This window comes from Lycorma delicatula, chromosome 7 (genome assembly GCF_047948215.1).
Source record: "Lycorma delicatula isolate Av1 chromosome 7, ASM4794821v1, whole genome shotgun sequence".
Classification (NCBI taxonomy): domain Eukaryota; kingdom Metazoa; phylum Arthropoda; class Insecta; order Hemiptera; family Fulgoridae; genus Lycorma; species Lycorma delicatula.
Genome location: NC_134461.1, coordinates 14,034,464 through 14,056,347, shown reverse-complemented (window position 1 = coordinate 14,056,347; position 21,884 = coordinate 14,034,464). Strand labels below are relative to the sequence as shown.

The 21,884-nt window shown below is 30.3% G+C and overlaps 1 protein-coding gene across 7 annotated transcripts in view; it reads left to right on the top strand.

Moving 5' to 3' along the window:
* Nucleotides 1-1,320: 1,320 nt before the first annotated feature.
* LOC142327462 (polycystin family receptor for egg jelly-like) overlaps nt 1,321-21,884 on the top strand; it is a 42,984-nt gene continuing 22,420 nt past the window's right edge. The window contains exons 1-10 of one of the 7 annotated variants that reach the window (XM_075370555.1): nt 1,321-1,688; nt 1,894-2,112; nt 4,313-4,413; nt 6,045-6,162; nt 7,889-7,909; nt 8,580-8,668; nt 10,802-10,925; nt 14,782-14,965; nt 16,911-17,063; nt 18,505-18,722. In XM_075370555.1, the coding sequence (XP_075226670.1) occupies nt 1,594-1,688; nt 1,894-2,112; nt 4,313-4,413; nt 6,045-6,162; nt 7,889-7,909; nt 8,580-8,668; nt 10,802-10,925; nt 14,782-14,965; nt 16,911-17,063; nt 18,505-18,722 (1,322 nt within the window). In that variant the 5' untranslated portion in view covers nt 1,321-1,593. Of the gene's footprint in view, nt 1,716-1,893; nt 2,113-4,312; nt 4,414-6,044; nt 6,163-7,888; nt 7,910-8,579; nt 8,669-10,801; nt 10,926-14,781; nt 14,966-16,910; nt 17,064-18,504; nt 18,723-21,884 lie in introns of all 7 variants that reach the window. The other 6 variants (XM_075370559.1, XM_075370557.1, XM_075370560.1 and 3 more) reach the window with 6 other exon arrangements.

Genomic DNA, 21,884 nt, shown 5'->3' with positions numbered 1-21,884 from the left:
TTTTACATTACCGTTTTAATCACATTGGTAGTTTTATTTTTCCTTTTTTATTAACTACTGGAGAAAATTTAGCTCCCAACTGCAATTCACCACACACACCAGAGTTATTTTTCAAGCTCAGTATTTATATCTTCTGTTCCATTGTAATAGATGTGTTGACGTGGATGCTTTTCAAACTTTTTTATTTCTTTCTCCAAATTGAATCGAGTTTAACATATTTTTGGTCTCGCTTTATATTTCTTACATGGAAGGTTTGTTTGAATTCCATTGTCAACCAACATTTTAGTAAAATCAAGACCCGGACATGCTGCAGCAGAAGAAATGTCACACTGGGTACCACAATCTGAGGATACGGAGGATTGATTAGCCTTGTGAACAGTAGATGTCACGTCGCAATGTTGTTTATATTTGCAACGAAGACCTGGTCAGTAAATTGAAGCAGCCTGATGTCAGACTCCATTGAGTGATGTAGCACGTTATGGAGTTGCTCTTGTAATTGACGGATTTCTTTCTTTAACCATTTACTCTGCACAACCAAATCACATGAATCCTACAAAGGAGGAAAGGAAGAGCAGTAGTATCCAGAGCAAACCCACTGTTATTTGAAGTATTGACAGGTGTGGAGTGTGGTTTTACTAAAACTGAATGAAAGTTGTTATTGATGATAATAGATCGGGTATAAGATGATAGGTCGAGAGGCAAGGCGAAGAACGCGGCGAGAGACGGTGTCGATGGGATGACCAGCAACGGTCAATGTGAAATGGGTGGCCGCGCGGGAGTCACGGCGGACGAAGCACGGCTCAGGGTGGCCGATGACGCAGGAGACAGTAATTGGCGACTATAGGGTGATGCTGTATGCGTCTTTGATGCAGCAGGTGACAGTAATCTGAGGGTGGCAGGGTGAGGCCAGTGTGTTTACAATTATTCGCTAACACTGATGTTGCATCTACTTCTGTTTTGATTGAGGCACCGCAGTTCCTTCCCAAGCAGCGCCATGAGATGTCACCATTTTTAGTATTATATAATGCCTATATTTGTGGTCACAAAATATAATACCGTTTTAGTTTTTCAACTTTAAGATTCATTTTTACAAAGTATAAAATATTAAATTTTATTGGACAAAAATATTAAATAAGACAAAAATTAAATAAATATGAACTGCGGGTTACGTAGCCAACTGATGGAAGATAAATAGTAGACCTTATATCGTTCGCGAATAAAAAGATTATAGAAATAGACCTAATAGATAAAGAATGTTTGTTATCCAATCGGTTCATTCATTGCATGCCTATTATCAGCTACTCCCATCAGTTCCTTATGTCGTCCACAGGTAGCGTTTGCCTGGTCTCCGAGTAGCTTTTATTAGGCGTAACATTAGTATCGCGAATTTATGCCTTAACTTGTTACAAAGTCTTAGACGTAAAAGTCAGGATTCTTATATTATGTCATTCAAACAAAAGTATTTTTAAATATATTGATAGTGTTGAAACATACATTAACAGTATGATGTCAAAGCTCAGTCTTCGTAATTGTAAGAACAAATTTGACAAGAGTAAATTAAAAAAATGAAGTAAGTTCGGTCAATTGAAGATTATGTTGACAGATGTGTTGATAATAGGTATTATTTACCACACATGTTTGGCTGAAATACAAATTCTTTTTCAAGACTATATAAAAAAATATCACCGGTAATAATATTGAACGTTCGGCTGCTCGTAGGTTCTATTTATACCATAGGTTATGTTCATAACCTGTATGTTTATTTATTATATATATTTATTTTTTCAACAGTTTCTTTTTTTACAATATTATTTTAACATTTTGTAAATGTCATATTTTTTTAATGCACTGCTTATTACATAGTGGTTGGTAATTAATTTTTTTTTTTTTTAGGTATTGCCATAAATTTACTGTAATAGATCTTTATGAGAAGCAAGTATTTGATTTTTTTGTTGATAAATGGTTTACTGTGTATTTAAGAGAAATGGCATTTTTAACTTATGAAGTGAATGTAACAGATCCATCAAAAGCACAACATAAAAATTACTTAACTATTTTAAATTCTTCCATAACTTTGAGAGAGAATCATGCATTTAGTGGTGTGGTGTCCAGGTAACATAACTATATTAAAAATATTCAGTTTTAAGCCAAATATAACATTCCTTAGATTAATGTATTCAGTTGAACTCTGATTATCTGGATTGATCTTTGCAAGGTCGATGAATAATAAAAAATACAGATAATAGGAAAATTAAAAAGGTTTTTTGACATATATAGTACCAGGTACTATATATAACTGTATCGCACTTAAAAAGATGAAAAAATGTATTTAAATAAAATAAAAAGAATATACAGCACAAAAAAGATAACGCAGAACAAAAAATAATAATACAATAATCAGAATTTACAAAAATTTTCTGAAATGAATAAAATTTAGTACCCTATAGTTTTTATGAACGTGTAATTTAGAAAACTTTCAAAAAAGTAAGAAAAACTTACAAAAAAATTTTTTAAGAGAAATTAAGTTTCTGCAAGTTATAAAAAACGTAATTTCTTAAAAATTAAAAATACATTTAATAGAATAAAATTACAGTACATTTAATAGAGTGGTGCTCAATAATCAAATCTTATCTCAGAAAAAAACAATTTCTTTATTTTAGACAAAGAATTTATCTGTACAAATTGCAGAAAAAACAATTAAAAAATCCCTTTCAGCATGCCGGAAGGCTTCTGATTTCACCGGTGCTAAGTGGGGATAAAAAAGATTTCCACCTTAAAGTTAAGAAAAACTTCAAATTTACGCAATACGACAATGGTTGTTGCATGTGAAAAGGTTTCACATGTTAAGCGTACAATCTTAAAATTTAAGCTACATTTTGGTCATCCCTTGCCATAAGGGTTGGTTATATCAAAAATTGTTTCAGTCAAGTTTTAGGTAATGTTTAAAGGACTAATAACACTTTAAACCGATTCGATACTTTGCCTATTAAGAGAGGTATGATTTTTTTTGTCTTTGAAATCCTATTTTTTCTACCCTCTGGGCCAATGGTTGGCAAATACTTTTTTAAATTTTAGGGCCTTATCCAAAGAGTAGCAGGAACTTTAAACAAATTTGATATTTTACTTAATAAGAAAGTTATAGCGATGATGGTCTGATTTTGCCCATTGATGAACTCAAGTGAGATTTTGGGTTGTAATATTTTATGTATCAATTTGAAACTGATTTGCGCAAAATTACAGCAGTTATCGTGTCAACAAGAAAGTGAAATATATAGATTATACATATATAAACTTTTGAACTGACAGTAGTTTTGGGGTCTGGGCTATGTAAAACACATCAAAGTCGAATTACGGTACCCATTACAATAGGTAGCTTTCTTATGAAATCTACCTAAAAACCCAGTAAAAACAAGGATCGTTATATATTTTGTGTTTTGCTCTTTTAGTTCCCTGATGCACATGGTGTAAACTTTGATTTGTTTAAAGAAAACTTACTAATCACAGTATGCTACTGCAGATTTTCAAATCTCTTCTTACAATAGGGATCTCTAGGCCTAGTCTAGATTTTCTTGTTCACTAATTAACTAGGCATCTAGATTTTTTTGCCTCACACTTTGCATTCATCCTTCAAATAATGGCAAATTATATTTATAACTTTCCTGATAATTTTAGATTATCTCTCTGTTGTCAATGTCTGTTGAGTTCATAGCCATATAATGAATAGCGAGTAATGAAGCCAATGCTTTTACAAAGGAAGCTTTGTTACTTGTTAAAGGGATCAGAATATTAAAACTGACTAGTTGATACTAGTTCTTGTTTATTCAGTGACACGAGAGAAGGTAATAATAATCTAGGCTTTGTTAAAAGTCATTTAACTGTTGCTTTTCATAGTGATTTTTCATTTCTTAATTGTTTAGTAGTTCAATATTCACTTGCTGTTTTTATCTACAACTTTGTTTATAGATTTTATAATTTGTTAAAACTTTTATTCATAATGACAGCAGCCTGAGCCGTATGCTCTTTGATTGGTGTAAATCGGGTTGATCTCTCTGTTAATTTAGTATACTTTTTAATTAAATTCTCATAACCCAGCTCTTATATAATCAGTATATATGTGGTAATTGTTAATCATTGTCCCCTCTTATATTAATGAACAAAAGATAGAAGGATTTTATTCTCATTACATCCTGAAACTATAAATAAATATTTCCAAATAACACTACAAATATAAAAAGATTTCTTTTATATTTTTATTAGTTTTTTATTTATGTTGTATAGCTTTAAACTAATTCTTTGTATTTTATTTACTTAGCCACGCACGCAGCAATCTTAGCAGACTGCAACGCATAGGAGTGATGTTATTTTCAATATTCAATATACTTACTATACACTTATTTCTTATAAAGATGATAGGTAAATAAACTAATTTATTATTATTTTTATAATATTTAAATATTTATGTTGATTTGATGGTAGCTAGTTGCAACATGTTTCCAGCCCACCACAAAGGTGATGATTTTGAAGCCTAATGAAGCATGTTGTATGTGGCTTTATTACTACATCACCACTCATATCACACAGGTATTGGATTCTGGCACCTGGATTGCCAGGTGCCACTGATATACACCTGGATTGGTTTTTGGCAGAACCATCTTGGAAAGTACATAAAGTACAAAAAATAGTCATAATTACTTAAGCTATGTTTAGTAAACACTTATAAATCACTTGACTTATAGAAAATTGAAAAGAGTAGTAATAGTTTTTTAGAATTAGTGATGAAGAAAAAATGTTTCTCATTCTGGTAGTTTGTTTTTGATCATTTGGTGTACATTTTCTCAGTACAAATTATTTTGATCTTAAATATTTTCTTATTAAAGAATTATATGTTGTAATTCATTGTTAATACATTATGATTAGAATTAAACATCATTTTTTTCTTTTATTTGAACTTAGGTCTTAAAATACCAAACTCTTTTTAACGATAAGATTTCTTTTACAAACACATTGCCAGCTATTTCTTTTCTGCTACTTAAATGGAAAAGATGCTTCTTTTTCCTTCTCAGAATTTGAATAAAATAATAATAACGTTTTCAGAATCTTTGATTAAACTATATCCTTATATTAGAAGAGAGTCATCTAGTATCGTGTATGCTTCATTACAATGAACCACTGTTTTTATCTAAATTAGACAATTTTAATAACATAGTTGATTATAATAACATTGGTATTATTACAAAATATTTTTAATAGCTTCTGTCAGAAAAATCTTATAAAGAGTCACATGTAAGGAAATAAATTAAAGGGTGATATGTATGTAATTACTGCTTGTTGATTCATATGTGAAATGAGTTTCTAGTATTTAGGGAAATTTTTAGTCTTCTGTAAAGTAAATAAATATTTATAACATTTGATTGAATGTTGGTGGCTTTAATTGCTTAGTGCAGGCAAGAAAGTTGAACTTTCAACCTGGGGTAAATATGATTATATATGGATTCTATAATAGATAGTAGATGCCAGTGAGTTGAATCTGGTCCCTGTGGAGTTGGTGTGCACATCATTGGAGGAGCTCTGCCTTATGGTTCTGGTGAGCTAAAATCAAGATCCACCTCTGAAAAAATGTTGTTGTATTCTGCATTTAGCAACTGGAAATGTCATCTGCTGCATTCTCATTGCACAAGTAACTTTTTAATGATGTTACACCCCTTATAGGCTAGTATCTGCTATTGAATGCCATTTTTGCTTGATTTCATCAGATGTTTGGGAAAAAGCTACAGATTTATCTTCTAAGATTATAAGTAATTACTGCTTGGTATGGCATATATCATTAGAAATAAAGGTTATAGTCAGAAAGAACACAGTATTCATGAAACTAAGTGTAATAAAGAAAGAATGAACATCAGTATGATATTTTGATGTTTGTTTGACCTTTATCTACGGCCAACAGTATGAGTTAATAAAAAAAATTATTAGTTCCACCAAACATCATTTCTAAATGTTCATAATTAAAAGCATAATTTTATTCATAATTTATTTTTATTTTACAGATAAAAAGAAAGTGGATGACCCACGTTTTATGGCATTAAAAATGAGAGACTTGTATATAGCAATTATAAGCTTTTTTATATCAATAGTCTTGACATTTTTATTGTGTTATATTTTCAAGTAAGTAGGAGTGAAAATAAGAGATCTTTCATGACTTATAATTTAGTATTATAATGCACATCAAAACTTTGTTTTCACTTTGGCTATGTAATTTTGAAACTTTAGATATGTAATTTGTGGATTTTTATTAACTTTAGTATGATAACCTCTGATTCAACTGTCTTTATGCCTTAAGTCATGTCATTTTTCCTGTATGTTTTTTTAAAGAAATTAGAAAATGTGAAAGAAAAAAGAATCAACAAAATTGTTTAAAATTACAACAAATTGTATTCACTAATATGGAGGATCCTTTACCGACCTAATGTAATGAACATTGGCCCATTCGCTAACTTCTAGTTACTCTGTTCAAAAGTAATAAAGTATTACAAAAAAATATTTCATTGTAGGTACATCTGGAAACAAACAAGTGAATGAATCATTTCTACCTAAGGATACTATGCAATATCTCTGTTTAGTTAATGTGACTAGGTGTCAATATGTGATTGGATATGATGTGCTCATGGACGGACTACTGATTATATCATCTTTTTGAGGATGTTCCATGTTTTCTGATATTTTAGACAAAATGAAAAGCTGATTAGAAACTGTAGATCTAAATTTATCATCTTATTTTTTTTAGCTAGCTTGTTATAAATCTATTGAGTAATTACCTCGCAATATAATGAATGATTTCGAACAATTTTGCTTGATTTCATTAGGTGTCTGGGGAAAAGCGTAGATTATGAACTTATAAGATTTTAAGCAATTATTGCTGGAAATCCAATAAAGAATTTACATCATTGTAGTACTACACATTATTATCCTGTAAGGAGACTAAATACTGAAATTCTTGCTACCTAACATCTAAAAAACATTTTAGTTTCTGCTTCCAAGAAGATCCAACCTTTTAACCTTAGAGGTTGTGACTGCAATTTTAGACAAATTAAGATCATTAAGTAAGTAGTAGTAATTTTGTGAGGTTCAGGGCTCTCTCACCTTGAAAATCTGGATCCTCTTATTCATTCTGATCTCCTATTTTACACCCAAAATAAAGCTCATATGATTTTTAACCAAAGGAATAGTATTACTTCTTTCAAATTTAAAAGTTTATTCACGACATGTATGTATGGTAAAATAAGTGAATGTAGTAAAATAGTGATTGAAATGTCTATATCAATTAAGTTGTTATTAATAACTGTTCTTAATTCATACTAATGTAAATTTATTTTTCCGTGAGCCATTTATAAAAATCTTCAGACATCTACATTTCATTAGTAATATAAACACAGACTAAACAAATCTTTACGACTGTTTAGTCTAAATAGAAAAAGCTAATATTTTCATTTTAAAACTATAATTTTCATTTTTTTGAGTAAAATTATGAAAAATGAAGCCCTCAGAACAAATATGAGATTGTACTTTGATTCAGCATCTCAAATCAAAATTATCCATGTAACAAAACTCTTGTAGACCAGTGTAATTTATCTTTTTATTTCTTTAGTAAAGTAAATAAACTGAATAGTAATAGTATCTTAAAAAGGTTTATTTTATTTATAATGTTTATTTATTTACTTATTTTTTATGATTTTTTGTAATACATACGTTATTTTAATTCATAAATTAAGCTGAGTGAAATGATCTTCTTGGTTCCTGACCAATCAGGTCCTGTGATCCATAATGTGAGAATAATTTTTTTTTTTTTTTTTTGATGGCATAAATAATTACATTCGTTAATTTTCTGTTTTAGATTGAAAGTTCAGAGACCTAGGTAAATATAATACATATCTTCTATATTTATCATTAGGAATCAGATGTAGGTTTAGGTATCAATTGTTAAAAGTCTTGACAAAAAATAAAAAAAATATTATGTATGATTCTCTTCGGTGATAATATTACAAATTTCTTTAGTAAAGTAGTAATGGTGGTTTATCTGTGGCCTTTGTTGTAAGTCAAATATTAATTATGATTACTAAACATAAGATTTTTTATCGTTGATGAAAGGTATAGAAGACTTGACTAGGCCAAAAGACTTCGAGGTGTGTTGAATGTATTTACTCTTCAAATCTTTTGGCAATATAAAAATTGACAATATTCATTTAGTATTGTGTAAATTTTTATTAATTTTTAAAAATCTATAGTATTTTTAAATTATGTTCTTTGAACCTCAGAATTCTCAATAACAAAATTTGAATGTGTGTTTGAAATTTGTAGACCCTGTTTACATACTGGTATTTTTAATAGAGAAAATTGACCTTAGTAGTACATACAATTTGTTTTTAAAGAAGTCATTAATTTTTTAGCATATTTGTTTGTAACCTTTCTGGTTGTTTGCTCACAAGAAAAAATTAGAAAATTTTATTTTTCTCATAAATTACTACATTATTGGTAGCAAATAATTTTTTATCGTATTAGTTAAGAAAAATTATATCCATTTTCAGGAAAGCAACATCACCTCCATATTATCCTAAAGAATATGATCAAAAAACTGACACTGTGATTTTGGTACCAAGGGCTTGTGAAGACTTGAGTAAGTTTATTTCTTTCATAAATGTGCTTTAAGTGATTCGATTTATATAAAGAAATTCAGCTTGAGTAATATGCTTGCAACATTAGAGTAGTCTAAGGCATCAACATCTACTTTACACAAAGTAAATAAACTGAATAGTAATAGTATCTTAAAGAGGTTATTTTATTTATAATATTTATTTATTTATTTATTATTTATGATATTTTGTAATACATACGTTATTTTAATTCATAAATTAAGCCGATTGAAATGATCATTTTTAGTTTAAACTCATGAAACTCCTTGCGTGATGTTTCAATATTTTCTTTTTCCATTCATTCAGCCAAACGATTTCATATGAAGTGGACCATTCATCTCACACTAAATTCATTGCTAAACAGTTATCCACATACCTACTATCAAATTTCCTACTATGAGCTCCAAAATTTCCCATTTTCCCTCCTATTAAATATTAATTTGTTTTTTCATAAGACTGTCTACCAAATTCACTTACAGATAATTTTAATAGAATTACCTTTTTACTTACAAAGAAATTGTAATTATGCAGTGTGCACCATTTTGAAATTCTCGTACTCACATTCTTACTTTCTAAGCATTCAAAAACTGCAATCATGTATTAATAATGTACGTTTTGTTTGATTTTAAAATTTTCTTTGCAAATCGGGAATTATAGATTGTATATCAGGATGTGGGATTACAGTTACTAAATCAGATATTCCCCCCTGAAATCAGGAGCCTGGCAACCTTGTCAGCCTCAGCAGATTTCAAAATTGATGAAAACTGCTTACGTCCTTTATTTTTTGGTTGTCCGCTGGGATATCATGGTAAACAATCAGTGCCTCATATAACATGATTACGTGGAATGTTAAGGTCGTGTAATGGTTACAAGAGAAAAAGGAGCATTTGCCATGTAGTACGTATGGTTTGGCGCAAACCAACAAATTACTTTGATTACAAATGTCCACTGGTTTTCCTTAAAAAAATATAAGTAATAGTATGTAATGAAATGTTCCATTGGTTATTAAACAAACTGCTGATGGAGATGATTTCTTATTCCAACAGCCTGAACTTCGTGGCAGGAGATTTCAGATTCTGAAGGATTGTTCAGAAAAAACTACAGTGGCACAAGCTACAAGGGACAAATAATTTTATACCAGAAAAATCAAATAGCAAACCAAATCTCGTTTCACAATTGGAACCACAATTGGAACTTAATGATTTGATCTGCCAGTCGAATTTATCATATAAGACAGAACTTCTAGATTCATGATTAAATTTGACTAAGGATATCAAATTTCATATTTTAACCAGAAAGAAACACTATTTCATTGAAAGATCTGTTGTATTCCTGTTATGTTCACAACAAGTGAACGTTATGTGGTTAAAGAGGGACCAAAAAGAAATACTTTCACTCCTGGACAAAATACGAGTATATTATGCATATTCTTTAGTCAACCCTCAGCATGTTATTTTGCCTAGATTACATATAAAATTGGAGTTGATGAAGAATTTTGTTAAGCACTGAATAAAGAAGGAGAAAGATTTACATATTTATGACAAGTGTATTCTGAGTTAAGAAAAGCCAAATTAATGAAGGAAAATTCAACATCCAATTCAGAACATCACTCCAGCATTCTTTTAGTACAAAATCTTTTGTTGAATATAACATGTTGGCTGCTGGATGCCACTGAAATTTTCGGCATTTTCATTTTGACTTTTTCCCACCAAATGAGTGCTGTATGAGTGATGAGCAGGGAGAACTCTTTTACCAGGGTACGTTGGCAAATGGATGCAACCTGCTTAGCATTACTAAGGTAGATGGAAGAATTGATGATGTGACTGCTGTTGCTGTCTATACAGAGAGGCCCTCTAATGTATACAAAAGGAACTAATTTATTGACAAGCTTCAGTTATTAAAGTTTTCTAGGTACGTTTTATCTTTATCTGTTACAGTTGTATTGTACGAGGTTTTTTGTAAAATGAAATGCAAAACATTTCATTGGTTTACAATTTATAAACCAGTCATTAATAATAATAATGTTAATATTATAAACAAAGTAATTTTTATTAATGTTATTTTTTATTATCTTATAAATAACTGATGTTAATTTATTATTCTTAACTATGTTATAGAGAACTATCGACACAGTAAGAACATCGCATCTCTTCTTATGTTTCAACCTCTTAGACCGATTATTTTAACTCCAAATAGAAAATATGAATATGAAACCAAAAAAGTACTTTTAATTATTGGATGGTAGGTGTTTCTTAACCTTATTACATTCCTACAGCTCTTTAATCTCCTAAAATTTTATCTTTGAGATTAGTGATTTCTCTTGATGTATGAAACACTTTTTTAATTTCTGAATAAGAAATAGTCGACATTTCAATGCATGGATTTTTATAAACCAGTGTGGAATTTTCACTCGTTCAGATTCAGGAGTTTTTACTATTTTCAAGTAAAAACAAGTCTTTTCACTAAAAATGTAAACATGGTCCCAGGATATTGCTCATCAATACTTAAAAACATTTATTTTTCATGATTTGGTTCTTTCAATTCATAGATTAAATTACACTAAGTATGCAGTTTTAATTTTAATTTTTTTTAGAGCCCTGTTTTGCAGTCTATACATTGAGAATTACAACAAATTTCATGATTAGGGACTGTTAAATCTGTCCTTAATATTAATTAATATTAAGTTTCAGTATTTATGTATATTGTTGATGTATTAAGAGCTGTAGGAAAGGGTAATTTCAATTGATTTTCTTTCTTTTACAGGTCTGAAAGGTATGACAGTCCATGTAGTTCAAATCAAGTGAATTTTGTAAATAATAATGGTACTTCCAGTTTCATCAAATTGATGAAACTGGATACAGTACTTAGGCATTTTTCAGCTTTTTCAATTATTCTGCAAATGTTAAATATAAACATTGTATGAGGACAAAACCTTAATATAGTAATACCATTCAATCTGCAAGCCACACATAACTTGTAAACCTTATTGTAAAGAACTATTTTGATTAACAACAAACACGTTTTATTAAAAAATGGAGAATGCAGAGAAAGTTGAAACCTAGCATGAACGCTTTGCACCTCTGAAAGGGTTGTTTGTTGGACACATAGATTAAATACTTTTAAACAGTAATTTAGACTTTGAACAGTTAAATTAAGGCATTAAAACCTGAAAATAATAATTTTTATGGTATTGGTAGTTAATAACAAATATTATTTGTAGTTAAATAACAATGTTATTGGTAGTTAAATTAAGGTGATGTATAGTTTAGAAATATATTGCAATTCAGCACAGGCAATAACACATACTTTCTTATGCAGCAAATAAAAGGTGATCCACAAAGTTCTGTGGATAGATTTTACAATGCAATTTTTAAATAGAGAATATTTTAAATAGTTTAAAACATGTTCAGAGAAGATGAAACTCGACCATAAACAGATGCAGATGTCACATCTAAAGGATACATGATGTCTGTTTGGTTGAAGGAGGAAAGCATATATGAAAGAAGATGGGAAAAAGTAAGAATAAATCATCTACATGTAATTCAAAACAAAGATGAAAATGGAAAGTGCACATTTCCTAATTCAAATACTATATTTAAAATACAGTAGTTCCTAATTCATAATAATATATTGAATGGAAAATAAAAATTTGGCATGATACTAAGTTTCAAATTGTATGAAAATGTTTTTTTGGAATTAAAATCTTTAATAAAATTTGTTTTGTATTTCCATTTTATATTCTGAACATTCTGGAAATACTATGAATGAAAATGTCATAGAATTAATACTGACAGTGATGATGATTTTGCACAAGAGAACGTCATATCAATTTTCTGAAAATGATAGCATTTCCTCTGGAATTATATGTATTTCCTGTTGCAGTACTTAAGAGCCCAATTAGCTTCTTTTATTATTTTTTTTTTTGGCATACCAATTAAGTATCAAATCAACTAGTTTGTCCTTTTAGCAATCAAGTGCTAGTGTCCTTTTTCAGGAATTATTCCTTTGGTCTATCAGTGGATAATAGGTGACAATATTCATTTGCAGCACTGTATCCTTTCCAACTTTGTGGAATATCTTATTTGGCGTATTTTTGCTCCTACCACCACCTTACACTCCTTAGTACTTTACCCGCAACTCATTCTACTGTCTATCCATCACTGCTTATTTATATACTTGTTCTTATTTACTGCTGTTCTTCATAATATCGTCAACCTTGTAGGACACATCCTGTTGTGCAAGCATTTGGGGTCTCATTCCATAAGGAATTAAGTATATTAAAGTTACAGGTTTTGTCTGTTGTACAATTAAAATCTTATTCATTTTGTATTCACAAAACCTGTTGTGTATCAATAAAACAAAATTAAATCTTATAACAATGATAACAAAACATACACGTACATACAAAAAGTACAGAGAATAATGGAGTACCTTATAAAACATATTTAATAATCTGTAAAGCAAAATATTCTTCAGTGAATAAAAATATTGCTTTACCAAACATCCTTTAAATTAAGGAATTAATATTAATTAATATTGGATACGTTAGTAATAATTTATTTCCTGCATATTGTCATTTATATCTACAAAGCAAAAACCATATTTCAAAATTTCTCATCAAGAAATATGCAAGGAACAAATGAATCGTTCTAGAAGTATACTCACAATTGATATACTCAAATCATTCGCTCACCACAATTGATCTAATCTGCGCCAGTAGCACCTAAAATAAAAATGTGAGAACATATTACAAACAAACCCACGCACTATCCATTTTTTATGGAATGTGATAAACAACTAGCCGCCAGGGCTCAATTCACTTGCCGGACTGTCTAGACAGAAAATTCTGCTCCTTGAGCCCTCAATGCGTTCGTATCCTCAAGATTTTGAGAATATTAGTATTTTACAGAAACATATTAAGAAAAGAAATATTAGTGTGTAGTGAATATTTTTCTGAACATTTTGATATTTTTATAATTAAAATAGGCATAAGGAGTAAATAGATGTAAATTTAATCGTTTTTAATAGAAATATAATATTTAACGAAGCCCTTGCTAGGGAGTAGCAGGGTATGATGGGGTAGTTGAACGCTTGACTGATTGTGGTGCCGTACAGTGGTAAAAGAATTGGTATTACTAGTGAAGGCATAGAAGAAGCCTTGGTGTAAGGGGCAGTTATCTAGTTATTTAGTGGTTTTTCATGCAAGTAGTGCGATTTCTCTTGGATAGTGTATTTGTTTTATAGTGGTTTGATACTGAAGAGAGAGTAAAAATGACTGAAATAAGCTTTAAGTCCGATAAATAAACAAGTTTAGGTCCAAAAAAGTCTCTTCTGATTCATAACATTAAATCTTGTATATCGTCTTACTTTGATGTCTATCCCATCCAATTTAGAATTAGCTGTACAAAAATTAGCAAATAAGACAAAATCATTAAATGCAATTTTTTTTTTATTCGTGACTTTAAATTTTATATTTCTTCCACATATTATAAAGATTAGCCTCTTATTTTTCACTGTTTATTTTTTTAAAATAACTTAAATGAATTATTGAAATCATTATCCAATAATAATTTATTACATATTCCCTTAGGACTGAAAATTTTGAAATTGTACAAGTTTTTTATATATTTTGAACAATGCTTGTATTTAAACAATTATTTTTTTATACCTTAAAAAATAATATTTTTAAGAAAGACTTATTGAAGTAAATTATATATTATTCCATTTTATAAACTTTTAATTTTAGAAAAAAAGGGGCTAAAATGGGGGTACTTGAATTTCTTAAACATCAGTTTTCAAGATTGAAAATCCAACTGTAATCTGATAATGTAGATCATGTGGGATCTTTAACAAAGGGGGGTCCCAAGGAAATTAACTGAGGAATTTAAAAATTCCAGTTACTATTTTAGTTTTACTGTACTTCATGTACTTAAAACAAAGTACAGTGAAACTGTCCCGAGATTACCCATAATAATTATGTAATATGACTGTTCATATGATTCATTTTACTAATATATATCGTGATGCTTTTCCAAATAAATATAAGTAATTACTATAATTCAACTATTGTTTGAACAGTCTTTTAATCTTTTTACAGGGCGATTGTAATTATTGTTGTATCTGTTGAATTTATTGTTGATTCAATCCGTTCATTTACATATCCAGAATTAAAGGGTCTTAAATGGGTTACAATTTCATGTTTGACATTCTTTATCCAATTTTTTATATTTGAAAGCTTCTTTCATACACTTATCGGTATAATTCTAGGATACATGTTCAAGGTAAGTTTGTATATGTCATTAACTATTTATAAGGTTATTTTGCTAATTTGAAGTAGGGGAGAGTGACAAGACAGAGTAGTGAGATATAATGGGGTAATTGAGCTCTTGACTGATTGTGGTGCCATATAGTTATAAAAGAATTGGTATTACTAGTGAAGGCATAGAAGAAGCCTTGGTGTAAGCAGCAGCAGCAGCTATCTTGAGAGTTCTTTAGCTTATTTTTAGTGGTTTTTCATGCAAGTGACTTTCTCTTGGATATTGTATTTGTTTTATAGCGGTTTAATGCTGAATATAGGTAAAATAATATACTATTTTATAGCAAATCATATGTACAGATGAAAAGTGTTATTTGTGCAATTGATTTCCATAAATCATATTTACTCTTTGAAAAAATGCAACCTCAATGACAACCCAAAAACGAATTAGTGGGGCAAGATAAGGTAAATGTCTGTGGAAGTACTCCATCTTGCCTTGGTCATTCTTTTTTCTTTGCAGATTAATTGAAATGGTCAGGATATTCAAAAGGCAGACTGATTGAGTAATGTGAGATCTGGAACATGTGAAAAATGGTATTGAATGGATATGGGATTCAAAAGAGCAGCTGACTTTAGAGTGCCACAATATACATTTGAAAGAAGAGTAAAAATGATTCGGTAATAAGCTCAGAAAATGACAAAACATTTACTGTATCAAGTTTAGTTCTGATAAAAAGTCACTTTACTGTTGATGAAAAGAATTGTTACTTGATAAAAATGGAAGAAAGATTATTTGGATTATCGACCTGAGAAGTCTTGCCTATCAATGGGCAAATCAACTATGTAAAAATCACACCTTTTCAGAGACACAAGTCCCTTTTTTATCTTCAGTTGAGTATGAGCAAATGACCAATTATTGAATGATTGTGCTCCTGGAACTTGGGCAGAGTAAGATCCAAGATCCAAGTGTTTGTATGCAATCCCATATTTTTTTGGCTTTGCTTAAAATGTTTGTTGAACTGTCTGTGCAAGTAACCTAATGAGTCTCCAGTATTCCTTCTTCTGGAAAATTTAAAAAACATGCAAGTCATAGACCACGCAAGGGGAAAATGCCATGTTGTACTTCCACCCCACTGTACACATAGCTTTCAACCTCTTGCCGTAAATTTCATGAAACCACTGACCTTATTTACAGTCGGGAATATCCATTTGGCTAAGGTTGAATTTAGATTGGGTTGTTTCTGTATTCCAGATCGTAAAGTTGTAAGGAAATGAATTTGTAAAAGCTGCAAACATGTCAGCTGTAATCAATGACTTGCAAGTGGGCTGTCAATCAAGGAGTTTTTAGTGATCATGATTATGCACTCTCTGAGACTGCAGACAGATATCAGATGCCATTGCCAGCCCAGGTTGCTGTCACAGAAAGCTCCCGACCTGCTGTTTTAAATGAAACATCAATTTCTGCAAATAATGTTATTTATTCTAAACATAATGTGTGAGAAGAAATCCTATCACTTCCCAGTTGTAGTGTGACCTCCATTTAAAAAAGAAATGTCAAAAGCATGGCAAGACTGCTGTTTTAACAGCGTCACTGTACAAAAATGAACCGAAAACAGAAAGAAGTAAAGGAAAAGGCTAAGAAAAGCAAAGAGTTTTCAAACAGAAATTAGAGAAAAGGACAAAACAAAGATAAAAAATAAAACAAAAACTGTAGCATTCCTTTTCATCAGTCGTCTTCTGATGCTGATTGTCTTTACTGTGGAAATTTATACTCACAATCCACCTTTTTGCATCCACAATTTCAGATATTTTTTTTAAAGTACAAAATCTAATATCAGTATAATTTATTTTATAAAAGCCCCAGTGTTTATTAAGATTATTTTAAATTTACAAATTGTTTAAATATATTTTTTAAAAGCAAATATATACATTTTATGAGTTTAACGAATCTATTAATTTCTTTGTTATAGATATCACAAAAAGTGACTACGGTTCTAATTCATGACCCACTTGGAGTACATTCATATTATGATTCAAAACTAACAGATGCTAATTGGTGGATAAGACTGCAAAATATTCGATGTCAGCCATGTTATGAACCATTAGGCTTCAAGAAAGAGTATGTGAGTATCTAACTTAGGTTTAGCTATTTCATTAATATTATTTTTTTATAATATTTTACATCTTTCACTATGCTGAAAGTTAAAAGGTCATCCTTATTATGCCTTATTTTGTTCTTAGTGTAGTTTCTGCATTATATTCTTTACATATCATCCCTGCATTTATTATTAGGGATACTCCATATCATTCTCCTGCATTTTAATTTTACAACCTCACTCAGTTTCCTTAATATGTTATATACTTGAAATATATGTCCTTTTATCTAATCTATAAAATTTATCATAAAGAAAAAGCTATGCTAAATAACTCCATATGTGAATTATTCTAGAAAATTGTATCTAGTGTTGACAACCTGACTCATACAAGTTGTTCCTATAAACAAAACAGTTGGTATATATGCTCATTTTTAAAAATAACTAGCCAAGCTTATTAAAGGAAATTGAGAAATTAAATGGTATACTGTTGACTTATTCACCAAAAGAAATTAAGTTTTGACGTGCTGATACGCCTAGGTAAATACAGTCTTACAAATAGACCTTCACACTACAAAAACTACCTTCCACCAGCACTGTGGGAGGAACAGTGCTCTATCCCGCTTGTAGCCTTGCATGCAGCTTCCTATGTGCCCATGCACAAACAGCCAAACACCATGCTGCTGGAGCTGTGAAGCACTTTGTGAATACAAAGATTTTTGTATTTTTTCATAAACTGAGGGATGGCTTCTGACATTAAGCTTAAGAATTATATATTGTGCAAGTATAAAGAAAAAAGATGCTGCACTTCCACAGCGCCTATATGTGAGACGCCCACTGTTCCACACACATAAATTAAAATGTTTATGAAAAAATGGTAATAACTGTAATTCTCTAAAATTGTTGAACAATCCTAGTTGAATATAAAAAGTTAACTACTTCAACAACTGTTCCTAAATTACTTTCTTTTTTATCACTGAAAATATTGCCTAATGATTGCCCAAAAAACTAGGCCTTTTGCCCAAAAATTGAAAACTTGAAAACATCAGCATGAAAATTTGTATGTACAATCAAAGGATGAAAAGTAAAACTTGCTTAGGTAGTAAAAATAAATAAACCTATTAAAATATGTTCAAAATGAAGAAATAAAAGATACATAGATACTTAAAGTTAAAATAATAAAATTAAAATAATACTTAAAATAATAATATTATCTTTATATTAAAATAAAGATACTTTACATTGCAATGTAAAGATACATATACGACATGAAGATACATTAACAACATAATTCAAATGACAGCACAATCCATAAACAGGCACATCCAACAAAACGTTTAGGTGTTCCCTGTGGCAAACTCTAAATGAGTTTGAGAGTAAGCTTTTTTATAATTTTTATGTAATATATCTACCATATTTATTTACTATGTTTATGTGTATCCAAAAAATGTATATAATTGTTTGTTTCTAGTTTATTCGGAGATTAATGTACTCTAACTGGGCTCAGAAATGGACAGTAATTGATTTATTATTAGTGACAATTTATTTGATTTTGTTCAGTCTCTTCCTAAGAAGTTTTTGTATTTTAGAATGCAACTTGGCTTATAACCATATTAACAAGTTATTTAATTTTGAAAGTGAAGAAGTATTACATGCGCCTCAATTCAGCAGAGTTTACACAACGGAAGAGTAAGTATTTTTATATCTTCTCTTTAGTAGATCAGTTGGTATGAACATTTTTTATATTCAAAATATCAAATGGTCTGCTATCGCAGACCTTGGCAGTGTACTACGTTGCAGCAACATAACGTAAAAGGGAAACTATAGCAATCTGTCAAAATTTTGTATATTGGGGTTTTTGCAGATGTCAACTTTTTGAGATTGCATAAAAAATAACTAAATAAATAAATACCTGTACATAAATACGCCTGTATTTTAATATCTCTGAAATGGCTCAAAATAAATTCTTGGAACAGTCAAATAGTTTTTGTATATGGAATATGAGTGGTATTAAATTTTGGACAAAATCTAAAAAGAGGAGAGGTAGTTTTCACCATTTTGAATTTTTAACTTTTTGTATAGTGGTCATAGAAAACGGATATGTACAATGGAAGTTACTCAATTATTCAAAAGTCCTTAGTAAAAACCAAAGAATGAAAGTATGGTAAAACACTGATCAAAGAAATATTAGAAGATACTCAATTGTAAAATAAAAAATGTATTATTTATTTTAAAATGGTATTTTTTATAGGCAAAATAAATTTGTTTCTGTAAAAATAAAGGTAAAATAGATCTTTTAAGAGTCATAGCTCTTTCTCATATACTAAAACATGGTTTCTGACTTTTGGAAGGTCTTCTAGAGGTATTTCAGACAGGAATATGTTCAGAAATTTTTTTTTTTTTTTTTTTTTCTTCAGTCATTTGACTGGTTTGATGCAGCTCTCCAAGATTCCCTATGTAGTGCTAGTCGTTTCATTTCAGTATACCCTCTACATCCTACATCCCTAACATTTGTTTTACATATTCCAAACGTGGCCTGCCTACACAATTTTTTCCTTCTATCTGTCCTTCCAATATTAAAGCGACTATTCCAGGATGCCTTAGTATGTGGCCTATAAGTCTGTCTCTTCATTTAACTATATTTTTCCAAATGCTTCTTTCTTCATCTATTTGTCGCAATACCTCTTCATTTGTCACTTTATCCACCCATCTGCTTTTTAACATTCTCCTATAGCACCGCATTACAAAAGCTTCTAATCTTTTCTTCTCAGATACTCCGATTGTCCGAGTTTCACTCCAAACATATACTTTCAAAAATCTTTTCCTAACATTTAAATTAATTTTTGATTTAAATTTTTAATTTCTACTACATTTTATTACTTTTGTTTTCTTCTTGTTTATTTTCATGCGATAGTTCTTGCGTAGGACTTCATCTATGCCGTTCATTGTTTCTTCTAAATCCTTTTTATTCTCGGCTAGAATTACTATATCATCAGCAAATCGTAGCATCTTTATCTTTTCACCTTGTACTGTTACTCTGAATCTAAATTGTTCTTTAACATCATTAACTGCTAGATCCATGTAAAGATTAAAAAGTACCTGGGATAGGGACATCCTTGTCGGACTCCCTTTCTTATTACGGCTTCTTTCTTATGTTCTTCAATTATTACTGTTGCTGTTTGGTTCCTGTACATGTTAGCAATTGTTCTTCTATCTCTGTATTTGAACCCTAACTTTTTTAAAATGCTGAACATTTTATTCCAGTCTACGTTATCGAATGCCTTTTCTAGGTCTATAAACGCCAAGTATGTTGGTTTGTTTTTCTTTAATCTTCCTTCTACTATTAATCTGAGGCCTAAAATTGCTTCCCTTGTCCCTATACTTTTCCTGAAACCAAATTTGTCTTCTCCTAACACTTCTTCCACTCTCCTCTCAATTCTTCTGTATAGAATTGTAGTTAAGATTTTTGATGCATGACTAGTTAATCTAATTGTTCTGTATTCTTCACATTTATCTGCCTCTGCTTTCTTTGGTATCATGACTATAACACTTTTTTTGAAGTCTGATGGAAATTCCCCTTTTTCATAAATATTACACACCAGTTTGTATAATCTATCAATCGCTTCCTCACCTGCACTGCGCAGTAATTCTACAGGTATTCCGTCTATTCCAGGAGCCTTTCTGCCATTTAAATCTTTTAATGCTCTCTTAAATTCAGATCTCAGTATTATTTTAATTTATGTACCCCAAAATTTTCCTTAACTTTCCTGTACGCTTCGTCTATTTTACCAATGTTCATTTCTCTTTCCACTTCTGAACACTTTTCTTTAATCCACTCTTCTTTCGCCAGTTTGCACTTCCTGTTTATAGAATTTCTTATTTGCCGATAAGTCCTTTTACTTTCTTCATCACTAGCATTCTTATATTTTCTACGTTCATCCATCAGCTGCAATATATCGTCTAGTTCAATATATATTCTACTAGTTCTCTTTATTCCGCCTAAGTTTGCTTCTGCTGATGTAAGAATTTCCTTTTTAACATTCTCCCATTCTTCTTCTACATTTTCTACCTTATCTTTTTTACTCAGACCTCTTGCGATGTCCTCCTCAAAAATCTTCTTTACCTCCTCTTCCTCAAGCTTCTCTAAATTCCACCGATTTATCTGACACCTTTTCTTCAGGTTTTTAAACCCCAATCTACATTTCATTATCACCAAATTATGGTCGCTATCAAGGTCTGCTCCAGGGTAAGTTTTGCAGTCAACGAGTTGATTTCTAAATCTTTGCTTAACCATGATATAATCTATCTGATACCTTGCAGTATCGCCTAGCTTTTTCCAAGTGTATATTCTTCTATTATGATTTTTAAATTGGGTGTTGGCAATTACTAAATTATACTTTGTGCAAAACTCGGTCCCTTCTTTCGTTCCTTTTGCCCAGCCTGTATTCACCCACTATATTTCCTTCCTTTCCTTTTCCAATGCTTGCATTCCAATCTCCATCTATTATTAAATTTTCATCTCATTTTACGTGTTTAATTGCTTCATCAATCTCTTCGCATACACACTCTACCTCATCATCATCATGGGTGCTTGTAGGCATATAGACGTTAACAATCGTTGTCGGTTTAGGTTTTGATTTTATCCTTATTACAATGATTCTATCGCTATGCGTTTTGAAATACTCTACTCTCTTCCCTATCTTCTTGTTCATTATGAAACCTACTCCTGCCTGCCGATTATTTGAAGCTAATTTAATTAATCTAAAATCACCTGACCAAAAGTCGCCTTCCTCTTCCCACCGAACCTCACTAATTCCTACTACATCTACATTTATCCTATCCATTTCCCTT